General features: G+C 42.9%; 1 protein-coding gene across 1 annotated transcript in view; it reads right to left on the reverse strand.

Moving 5' to 3' along the window:
* Positions 1–11,973, reverse strand: part of LOC105540470 (RNA-binding protein 6-like) — a gene marked incomplete at its 3' end in the record, with an annotated part of 110,930 nt that overhangs the window by 64,429 nt on the left and 34,528 nt on the right. The window contains exons 2-4 of the mRNA XM_011981134.1: positions 11,476–11,586; positions 5,448–6,726; positions 1,689–1,778 (exon numbers count right to left, since the gene is read on the reverse strand). Of these exons, the coding sequence (XP_011836524.1) occupies positions 1,689–1,778; positions 5,448–6,726; positions 11,476–11,519 (1,413 nt within the window). The remainder of the gene's footprint in view (positions 1–1,688; positions 1,779–5,447; positions 6,727–11,475; positions 11,587–11,973) is intronic.

The raw sequence follows: 11,973 nt of genomic DNA on the forward strand, positions 1-11,973 counted from the left end.
GGATCACTTGAGGTCAGGAGTTCAAGATCAGCCTGACCAAGATGGTGAAACCCCATCTCTACTAAAAATATAAAAATTAGCCGGGTGCGGTGGCAGGCGCTTGTAATCCCAGCTACTTGGGAGGCTGAGGCAGGAGAATCGCTTGAACCCTGGCAGCAGAAGTTGCGGTGAGCCGAGATCGCGCCCACTCCAGCCAGGGCGACAGAGTGAAACTATCTCAAAAGACAAAAAAAGAAAAGCAGAAGAGCATAACCTTCAAAGGCTCAAGCTCTGAAATCATACTGTGTGCCTTCCAAGCTCTCCACTCACTTGCTGTGTAACCTTTTAGTGTCCAGTTTCTCATGTGTTAAACATAAAATGATATACTGGGTTCATTACAGTCCAGGGCCACAGCACTTCCTCAGCATGAACTGCCTGGACAGTTCATTTCCCCATATTCAAATGAACCGTTCTCTCACTGCATTCAGGCCTGGGCTCAAATGCCTCTTCCTCAGTGATGTCTCCCTAACTACACAATACAAAAAACAGCCCCATTAGCATGCACACTTGTGGTCCCAGCTACTCAGGAGGCTGAGGTGGTAGGATCGATTGAACCCAAGGGGTAGAAGCTACAGTGAGCCGTGATTGTGCCAATGCACTACAGCATGGGCAACAAAGTGAGACGCTGCCTCAAAAAAATTAAAAATGGGCTGGGCGCGGTGGCTTACACCTGTAATCCCAGCACTTTGGGAGGCAGAGGCAGGGAGATAACCTGAGGTCAGGAGTTCGAGAACAGCCTGACCAATATGGTGAAACTCCCGTCTCTACTAAAAGTACAAAAATTAGCTGGGCGTGGTGGTGTGTGCCTGTAGTCCCATCTACTCGGGAGGCTGTGGCAGGAGAATGGCTTGAACTGGGGAGGCGGAGGTTGCAGTGCGCCAAGGTCACATCACGCACTCCAGCCTGGGCGACAGAGCAAGACTCTGTCTCTGAGCTACAGGCCGAGCTACCATGCCTGGCCTGCACTTTAGTTTTCTTCAGAGTATTTATTCTCTGACTAAAATTGCGTAATCCTTTTGCTTGCTTTTTCATTATCCATGGAGGCAGTGACTTTATAATATAAACTGCTGTGTCACTCAGTATCTAGAACAATGTCTGGTATACAATAATGCTTACTATTTAGAGTGAATATATTAAATATGTGGTAATTAAACGAACTAATGCTTGTAAGTATCACACAATGTCTGGCACAGAGTGAGCCCTGCCATAGTTCAGACTTAATTTAGTCAGCCAATCCTTTGATTATCAGGCAGTTAGGCAGTTTCTAGTTTTTACTATTGTAAATAAACTGCATCCTTATGTACATACTCCAGAAATAATATGCTCTAAAGGATGTGATCAGGTCTAAAGAGAGCAATCATTTGTCATAATTTTTTTTAAACCTCACCTCAGTGACTGCATGTATAAATGGTGAAATCTGAATAAACTAATCTGAATAAACTTCATGAATTATACCAGGGTCAGTTTCCTGGTTTAGATACTACACCACAGTTGTGCAAAATATTAACACTTAGGGAGGATGGGAGAAAAATACACAAGACTCCTCTGTGCATTTCTTTGCATCTTCTTGTGAATCTATAATTTCTCAAATTAAAAGGTTTTTTAATTTTTAATTGACACAGAGAAACAGGAGAGAAGACATGCCTTACCTCTTCTTTTGTGGCATTTTCGGGCACCCCACTTAATCGAATAAGCCTGCTGGGTTTCTCCTCACTTGGGCCAGTCCTATAATCTTGATCCTTAAATTGAAAATGAAAAATTATTTCACAAATAAATATACTTTACTGTACAAAATACAAATCAACATGAAATTTTCTCTATTGTTCTGAGTGCCAGAATGTGACTTCAAATCACAAGAATGTAAATGTGCTAAGACCAAGGCTCACTGAAAGAGTCTTGAAAGTAAAGTGGCCGGGCGCGGTGGCTCAAGCCTGTAATCCCAGCACTTTGGGAGGCCGAGACGGGCGGATCACGAGGTCAGGAGATCGAGACCATCCTGGCTAACACAGTGAAACCCCGTCTCTACTAAAAAATACAAAAAAAATAGCCGGGCGAGGTGGCGGGTGCCTGTAGTCCTAGCTACTCTGGAGGCTGAGGCAGGAGAATGGCGTAAACCTGGGAGGCGGAGCTTGCAGTGAGCTGAGATCCAGCCACTGCACTCCAGCCTGGGCGACAGCGGGAGACTCTGTCTCAAAAAAAAAAAAAAAAAAAAGAAAGTAAAGCAAAAAATTACGAGACACAAGACTGAATAAGACTTTAATAACCAGAAAGACAAACTAACATATTCTCACTAATTTTCTCAGCCTGGGCAATATGGTGAAACCGTCTCTACTAAAAATACAAAAATTAGCCAACTGTGCTGTGCGCGCCTGTGGTCCCAGCTACTCAGGAGGCTGAGGCAGAAGAATCGCTTGAACCTGGGAGGCAGGGGTTTCAGTGACCCAAGATTGTGCCACTGCACTCCAGCCTGGGTGACAGAGCGAGACCCCCATTTCAAAAAAAAAAAAAACAAGAAAAATTTCCCTGGTCTGAGAGCTGGAAAATGGGGTGTAAACTTGCAGTACTTCATACCTCTGGTGAGAGAAGATGACTAGATAATTTTTTTTTTTTTTCTTTTGAGACAAAGTCTCGCTCTGTCACCCAGGCTGGAGTGTAGTGGCACAATCTCAGCTCACTGCAGCCTCCGCCCCCAAGTTCAAGCAATTCTCCTGCCTCGGCCTCCCAAGTAGTTGGGATTACAGATGCCTGCCTCCACACCTGGCTAATTTTGGTTTTTGGTTTTTTTTCAGATGGAGTTTCGCTCTTGCCGCTCAGGCTGGAGTGTAATAGTGCCACCTCCGCCTCCCCACAAACTCTGCCTCCCGGGTTCAAGGGATTCTCCTGCCTCAGCCTCCAGAGTAGCTGGGATTACAGGCATGTACCACCACGCCCAGTTAATTTTATATTTTTAGTAAAGACAGGGTTTCTCCACGTTGGTCAGGCTGGTCTCAAACTCACAATCTCAAATGATCTGCCTGCCTTGGCTTCCCAAAGTGTTGGGATTACAGGCATGAGCCACTAGGCCCGGCCTAATTTTGTTATTTTTAGTAGAGATAGGGTTTCACCATGTTGACCAGGCTATTCTTGAAATCCTGATCTCAAATGATCTGCCCACCTTTGCCTCCCAAAGTGCTGGGATTACAGGCTGAATAAGACTTTAATAATCAGGCGTGAGCCACTCTGTGCCTGGCCTTATTTTTCTTTTCCCCGGTCACATTCTCTCCTGAGGTTGCACCACACTGGTCTCAAGCTCCCAGCCTCAAGTGATCCTCCCACTTAAGCCTCCTAAAGTGCTGAAATTACAAGCATAGGCCACTGTACCGGGCCAAATCTACTTTAAAAGAGAATACCTTCATTGTAAAATTACAAATATAACCCTCCTTGCTTAAATCATATATCAAGAAGTTTTAACATTTAAGTTAATTACGTTAGCTGCAAGAGGATAGTTGCAACATTAATATCAGCTCCTCACATTAATATTAGCTCCTCAGGACTAGGGAGACTCCTAAGTATTATCTCAACAAATTTAAATAAGAAAATGATCCCTAAACGATCACAGGTCTAACTAAGCAAGAGTTGCAAGAGTCAACTCCCAAAGACATATACTTTCAAACTAAATTATCCCAAGGCATGTAAATCAGCACCATAAAACAAAATAATGAATAAACACACATCAAAAGGGTAGGGGCACTGGCTTACTGCTGTAATCCCAGCACTTTGGGAAGCTAAGGAGGGGGCACTGCTTGAACCCAGGAATTTGAAACCAGCCTGGATAATACGTTGCAATCTTGTGTCTACAAAAAAATACAAAATTGCTGGTCAGGCATGGTGGTGCATGCCTGTAATCCCAGCTCTTTGGGAGGCTGAGAAGGGTGGATCATTTGAGATCAGGTGTTCCAGCCCAGTCTAGGTAACATACCTAAACCTCATCTCTACAAAAAAATACAAAAATTAGTCAGATGTGGTGGTGCACAACTACAGTCCCAGCTATTCAGGAGGCTGAGGCAGGAAGACTGCTTGAACTCGGGAGGCGGAGGTAGCTGTGAGCCAAGATCGCGCCACTGCACTCCAGCCTAGGCAACAAGGCGAGACTCCATCTCAAAAAAGAAAAAAAAAAAAAATTAACTAGGCATGGTGACATATACCTGTAGTCCCAGCTTCCTGGAAGGCTGGGGCGGGGGAACCCCTTGAACCTGGGAGGTAGAGATTGCAGTGAGCCGAGATCACAACATTGCACTCCAGACTGAACGAGAGTGAGACTCATTCTCCAAGGGAAAAAAAAAAACTAGCCAGGCATGGAGGCTGGCACACACCTGTAGTTCCAGCTACTCAGGAGGCTGAGGTGGGAGGATTGCTTGAGCCTGAGAGGTCAAGGCTGCAAGGAGCCATGATTACACCACTGCACTTCAGCCTGAGTGACAAAGTGAGACCCTGTCTCAAATATATATATATATATATAGTTCCTTCATATATACACACACATATATATAAATGGAAAGTGAAGCAGAAAGAAAAGAATAAAAGAAAATACATATATATGATCTGAGCTAAAGGCCTTTTCTCTAGAGATTTACATTCCTACATTCCACTCCTGAATACAAATTTTGCTTTCTAATGGTTGTGCAAGGATAAAAATAAAATGAAAAAAATTTTTAAATAAATAAATTGGTCAGGCATGGTGGCTCATGCCTGTAATTCCAGCACTTTGGGAGGTCGAGGTGGGCAGATCACGAGGTCAGGGGTTCGAGACCAGCCTGGCCAACATGGTGAAATCCCATCTGCACCAAAAATACAAAAATTAACCGGGCATGGTGGCACGTGCCCGTAATCCCAGCTACTCAGGAGGTTGCAGCAGGAAAACTGCTTGAACCTGGGAGGTGGAGGTTGCAGTGAGCTGAGATTATGTCACTGCACTCCAGCCTGGGTGACAGAGCAAGATTCCGTCTCAAAAATAAATAAATAAATACACACATAAATGAATTTCACCCTTCACAAAAGTCTTATTTAAAAAAAAAAAAAAAAAAGCAGGCCAGGCGCAGTGGTTCACGCCTGTAATCCCAGCACTTTGGGAGGCCAAGGCAGGCGGATCACAAGGTCAGAAGATCGAGACCATCCTGGCTAACACAGTGAAACCCTGTCTCTACTAAAAATACAAAAAAAAAAATTAGCCGGGCCTGGTGGCGGTCACCTGTAGTCCCAGCTACTCGGGAGGCTGAGGCAGGAGAATGGTGTGAGCCTGGGAGGTGGAGCTTGCAGTGAGCCGAGATCGTGACACTGCACTCCAGCCTGGGCGAAAGAGTGAGACTCCACGTTTTTGTTTTTTTTTTTAAAAAAAAAAAAAAAAAGAGCAGTCCACTCAATCAACATACCTGAAGGTCCCGTTGGGCATCTCGGGCAGTTTTGCCCTCTGGAAAAGACTTGCTCTGGCCATAGCCAAACATCTGGCTTCCTGGCAGCCTATGATCCACATCACGGTACTCCATGCTTCTGTAATCAGTGTCTTGCCGCCCAAGAAAGTCCAGACCGCCTTCTTCTTTAAACAGACCAGCATCTGAACTCTGCTGTTCACCTCCAGAAAGCTGTGACTTATCTTGGTCTTGAACTGGACTCTGGCTGTTCCGAAAGTCTGCTGAAGACTCATGTTCAAAGGCTACACCTTGTGTTTCTCCTTCTCTTGTTTCTGAATGCTCAAATTCTCCCTTCTGAATGCCGAAAGCAGGCCTTTCTATCGTATGGTCATGTGTGGATTCTTCTCTCCTGTTCACATTCATACCAGAATGTTCTCTATCTTGTGTAGAGGGCTGAATGTAATCCAAAATATTTGGATCCACAGGGGGCATCTCCCTATCTTTAAATTCCATACAAGTTCCCATCTCTCTGCCCCTAAAATCCTGATCAGTCCTAGACCGGTGTCTACCTCTGAAATCTGAATGTGGCGTATCCCTGTCCCTAAAGTCTAGATCAGTAGTACCTGAACCTCGGCCTCTAAAGTCTACTTGTGTTCCGTCTTTGTCTCTGAAGTCCAAATCAGATACATCTCTATTCCTAAAATCAGAACGGGACTGTTCTCTGGCCCTAAAATCCAAATCTGATAAATCCCTTCCCCTAAAATCTGCATGGGATCCATCTCGGCCTCTAAAATCTAAATCATAAGTGCCCCGGCCCCTGAAGTCAGATGGAGGAGCATCCCTACCTCTGAAGTCAACAGCGTGAGCATCCCTGTCTCTGTAGTTCATATGAGGTGCCTCCCTACCTCTATAATCCATAGAAGTACCATCTCCACCCCTATAGTCCATAGGTGGTCCTTCTCTATCCCGAAAATCCCCAGAATGTATGTCCCTACCCCTGAAGTCCAACTGTGATGAATCTCTGCTCTGGAAATCAGAAGACGAAAAATCTCCCCCCCTGAAATCATGTCCAGGTCCCTCCCCTCCTCGATAGTCACCATGTGGTCCGTCTCTAGCTCCATAGCTGAAAGAATGCTCCTCTACATTTGCAAAAGGAGGCCCCGAATGCCCCTGGAAATCAAAGGGAAGTGAATCTCTGCCAGGAAAGTTGCCAGAGTGTCTCTCTTGAGCATGACTCTTAAGGGGAGGAGGAGGATAATCCCTGTTCCACCCGGGAGCAAACCTTTCTTCTTGGCTCCCACTGTAGAAACAAAGACAGTGTTATTCATATTGTCCAGAGAGTTTGAAATCTACACACCAGCATATTCTTCTCTAATCACAGCACATTCTTCTGTAAACATTTTTTTTTTTTTTGGCAGAGTTCTGTAACAAGGTCCTAGATCTGCAGAAAACAGCAAAGTTTTGCTATTTTAAGACGAAGTGGCGGAGTAAACTTTTATGCTCCCATTTCAGAACACGAGGAAAGTCAACACAAGGTTTTCAACATGACTGCTGCAGAAAAAGCTTTCACCCAGTCCTGCAACAGGGAAAATCCGCAATACCAAATAAGCTAACAATGGTGACATGCTACAAAAATTTCCATTTCCTACAGCCAGGGAACTTAAGAATTCCAAGGTCAACATGACGATTCCTATATATCAGAAAAATCAATGCACTGTAAATTTCTTACAGTAAGTTTCAGGAGGTATCTTTCTCACTGCTGCATCCAGTGGTAACATTCCAAAATATTTTATTACAGATACAGCATGGACACCACCCAATCAAAATGGATGCAAGCCCAAAGGGAACACTGGTTGTAAATCACCAGTAGGAACAAGCATACCAGTGTTCACCAGCTAAGCATCAGCCCTGGCTGCATCTAAATCCCAGTTCTGCAGTGGCTCCACCAAGAAACACTCTAACCTGGGTCCTATTTAACTACCCAAGGGTATCATAGAAGGTAGTATGAATCATGCCACAAAGCATATGCAAGTCATTTAAGCCACGCAACAGCATCCAGGGGCTTAATACTGAGAGGGACCTAGAGAGAGTATTAGGCCTTAAAGCATGATCCCCATGACCCAAATGAAGAAGCTGATATTCCGTATTTCAATGTCTCATGCTACTTTTTCATGGCAATAAAATGCATTTTAAAAATAGGCATAAGTATTAAATTTACATTCTCAATTTACAGAACTCAAGAGATAAACAAGATGTGACCTAATCTTTCATCCTACCCAATTTCCTTCCTTTGCCTAAATTCCAGGACATTTTACATGTTTTGGCTTCAGTCCAAGATTCCCTAAACTAGTTTAAGTAGGCAATTAGGCACCTGGGATCCTAGGTAGCGAGACATGAAAAAGGAAAACATGAAAAGACCTGAAGGGTCATCTGTTATTCAGCATTAAAACAAAAGCATTAAGATATTAATACCAGCTCAATTCTTGCCTCCCAGAACATACAGGGTCTATCATAAGGCCCTTCTGAGCTCAGACTGCACTACCATAGTAAAATTCAAAGGACAACTGAGTCTGGGTCACTCAGCTCAAGAGAAATAATTGCAATGCCAAATCCTTTCTTTTTCTTTTTCTTTTCTTTTCTTCTTTTTGATACGGAGTCTCGCTCTGTTGCCCAGGCTGGAATGCAATGGCGCGATCTCGGTTCACTGCAACTTCCGCCTCCTGGGCTCAAGCAATTCTCGTGCCTCAGCCTCCCGAGTAGCTGGGATTACAGGCACATGCCACCATGTCCAGCTAATTTTTATATTTTTAGTAGAGATGGGGTTTTACCATGTTGCCCAGGCCGGTCTTGAACTCCTGACCTCAGGTGAGCCACCCATCTCAGTCTTCCCAAGGGTTAGGGTTACAGGCGTGAGCCACCATGCCCAGCCAACCCTTTCTTAAAGTAATAGGAATTTAATAACATTAACCTAAATGCTAGAATGATGTACATTTAATGGATTTTCAGAACATGATGACTTCCACTGACTCCCATTAACACTAGTTATGTCTATGTTGTTCATGATAAGAGGAGCAAGTTGGCCGGGTGCAGTGGCTCACGCCTATAATCCCAGCACTTTGGGAGGCCGAGGCGGGCGGATCGCAAGGTCAGGAGATCGAGACCACCCTGGCTAACACAGTGAAATCCCATCTCTACTAAAAATATTTAAAAATTGGCCAGGCATGGTGGCGGGTGCCTGTAGTCCCAGCTGCTCGGGAGGTTGAGGCAGGAGAATGGCGTGAACCCGGAAGGCAGAGCTTGCAGTAAGCCAAGATCGCGTCACTATACTCCAGCCCGGGTGACGAGCGAGATTCCATCTCAAAAAAAAAAAAAAAAGAGGAGCAAGTTTAGATGTTCTTCTTAAGCAATACAATTTAACACTAAAATTAAGATGTTACCACTAAATACAATGTCTCCCATGTTTAAAATCAATTCAACTCTCTTGCAGGAAGATTTAAGCTTCATCAGACACTCATGAGATGAGGACTGAGGTATGAAATCCACATGTTTTCTGACAAGAACACATCCAACACGGCCTAAGGATTATCTCTCACCCTTCTAAATTAAGACCAAATAGATTTAGAGTAACTTACTGTAGCAGGGTTCTTAGATCTGTATTTTATACAGACTAATCAAGAAACCGTTCTACTAACATAAAATATCAGTAGTTATGAAAACTATTTTTAACCAAATAAAAACAAATTTTAAAAGAAAAGTTCAAAGGAAATGTAACAAAATCATTTTCCTGTATCTTTTTTGGTTCAAATTAGTTCCCAAAAACTGTGTCTCCCTCCTGGTCAAAGATCTTAAAAAACAGCATATAATGACTTACATTTAAACTAAAATTAAGGTGGGAAGATACAATTTTAAATAAGTTTAAACAAGTCAAAGACAAATGTTCTAAATTTGAAAAAAGTTAGACAACAGAGCTAAATTTACCTAACATTTCTGAATGCTTACCTAAATCACGTTAATTCTATAAGAAATATCCTTACTTACAAAATAGTTACCCATAAATATAAGTAATAAGAGGATAGATTACAACCTAAATATTTTTAAATGTTAACGTACAACCTCATTGATCTAGACGAGAGGTCAGGAAACTTTTTCCATGAAGAGCCAGTTCGTAAATATATTGGATTTTGTGGGTTATACAATCTCTGTTACAACTATTCAATTCTGCCATTATAGCTTGAAAGCAGCCATACACAATCTGCTAACAAGAAGAGCTGCTGTTTTCCAATAAAACTTTATTTACAAAAACAGGTTATCAGCTGTAGTTTGCTGACAACTGATCTAATCCTTTGTATTTTTAAAAGAAAAAACATACCCAACATCACACAGCTGTTTTAATTTAAAGACCACTGAAGAGAAAATAAGGATCTCTGTCATTCAGCATTTATGAAATACTAGTTTTACTAAACATTATATGGATTTTCTAAACTCAGTTCTCTACCTAAATTTTTCATTGGAACTCCAAGCTTCAAAATAATGAATGAGAACATCTGTTGAATGTAAGTAATAAAATATTGCAGACTGCCAATCCAAATGAAAATTTACTAGTGGCGGGTGCAGTGGCTCACACTTATAATCCCAGCACTTTGGGAGGTTGAGGTAGGTGGATCACTTGGGGTCAGGAGTTTGAGATCAGCCTGGCCAACATGGTAAAATGCCATCTCTACTAAAAAAAGACACAAAAATTAGCCAGGCGTAGTGGCATACATCTGTAGTCCCAGCTACTTGGGAGACTAAGGCAGGAGAATCACTTGAACCTGGGAGTCAGAGGCTGCAGTGAGCTGAGATCGTACCCCTGCACTCCAGCATGGGTGACAGAGTGAGACTCCATTTCGAAAAAAGGAAAAAAAAAGAAAATGTACTAGTAACAGAATTTTCAACTGGAGCATCAATACTTATGAACGCACACATTTAAAGGTCAGATTTCTTTGCTATGTACCAAGCAAAATCAAAAAGTCACATTCGTGTAGCATTTCATTAACTGTAAACACAATACAAAAGATGTTTAAATACTAGTTAAAATACAGTGTGTATTACACTAGCTATAAAAAAATTAACTCCCTATAAATTTAAAATGCAATCCATTTACAACTAAATGGTACCACCTTCTCCACTCTTCTTGGTACCCAGTAACCCCTAAAATTGAGAGGTGGCTTAGCAAACTGCATCAACATGCCACAGACAAGGCACAGCTCTGAATTCTAGACATAAATTAGTGAACTCAATGCAACTTTTATAAACATTTACGTACATTTCACTAGCTTTCCTTACTAGTCAAATACGTATTCCTTTGCTAAGAGACAAAAAGAAACAAAATATTTGGGTATTTTTTAATATTAAAATAATGAAATTAGCCGGGCATAGTGGCACGCGCCTGTAATCCCAGCTACTCAGGAGGCTGAGGCAGGAGAATCACTTGAACACGGGAGGCGGAGGTTGCAGTAAGTCAAGATCGCACCACTGCACTCCAGCCTGGGAGAGAGAGTGAGACTCTGTCTCAAAAACTAAATAAATAAATAAAAATTTAAAATGTTATATGACAAAACATTTGGCATGCTGGGTATTCAGTCTCACAATCATTTTCGAAATTATTTTCCAAATTGATTTTCTTTTTTTTTTTCTTTTTTTTTTTTTTGAGACGGCGTCTTGCTCTGTTACCCAGGCTGGAGTGCAGTGCCATGATCTCGGCTCACTGCAAGCTCCACCTCCCGGGTTCATGCCATTCTCCTGCTTCAGCCTCCCGAGTAGCCGGGACTACAGGCGCCGGCAACCAGCCAGGATGGTCTCGATCTCCTGACCTCGTGATCTGCCCGCCTCAGCCTCCCAAAGTGCTGGGATTACAGGCGTGAGCCACCGCGCCCGGTCAAGTTTCTGTTTTTAAAAAACCAAAAACTATTTCTCCACAGAGAAATCATCTGCATTTATAGTAGCCCAAAATGTTACATATTTATAATTAAAACACTGGCAATTTCAATATTAAAATTTCAGAACTTACCGAAAAGGTCCAGTTCTGTTTGCAGGTCGAGAATCCCCCCACATCTCTTTTTATCAAGAGGGCCCCAACGAGTAGATCCTTTTTTCTACCAAATTCTGGTTATAGCAGTACCTGTACAAAATAAACCACAAAAATTAGTACTTTAGAATGTGAACTAAAAGCTAAACTAGTTTCCCACTGCTTGGTTTATCAGGGACCACATCAACAGCAATAACTCTGAAGGTCTTTTGTTTCTTTTTTTTCGAGACGGAGTCTCGCTCTGTCGCCCCGGCTGGAGTGCAGTGGCCGGATCTAGGCTCACTGCAAGTTCCGCCTTCCGGGTTTACGCCATTCTCCTGCCTCAGCCTCCTGAGTAGCTGGGACTACAGGCGCCCGCCACCTCGCCCGGCTAATTTTTATATTTTTAGTAGAGACGGGGTTTCACCGTGTTAGTCAGGATGGTCTCGATCTCCTGACCTCGTGATCCACCCGTCTCGGCCTCCGAAAGTGCTGGGATTA

The sequence above is a fragment of the Mandrillus leucophaeus genome, unplaced genomic scaffold (assembly GCF_000951045.1).
Source record: "Mandrillus leucophaeus isolate KB7577 unplaced genomic scaffold, Mleu.le_1.0 Scaffold22, whole genome shotgun sequence".
NCBI classification, from domain to species: Eukaryota; Metazoa; Chordata; class Mammalia; order Primates; family Cercopithecidae; genus Mandrillus; species Mandrillus leucophaeus.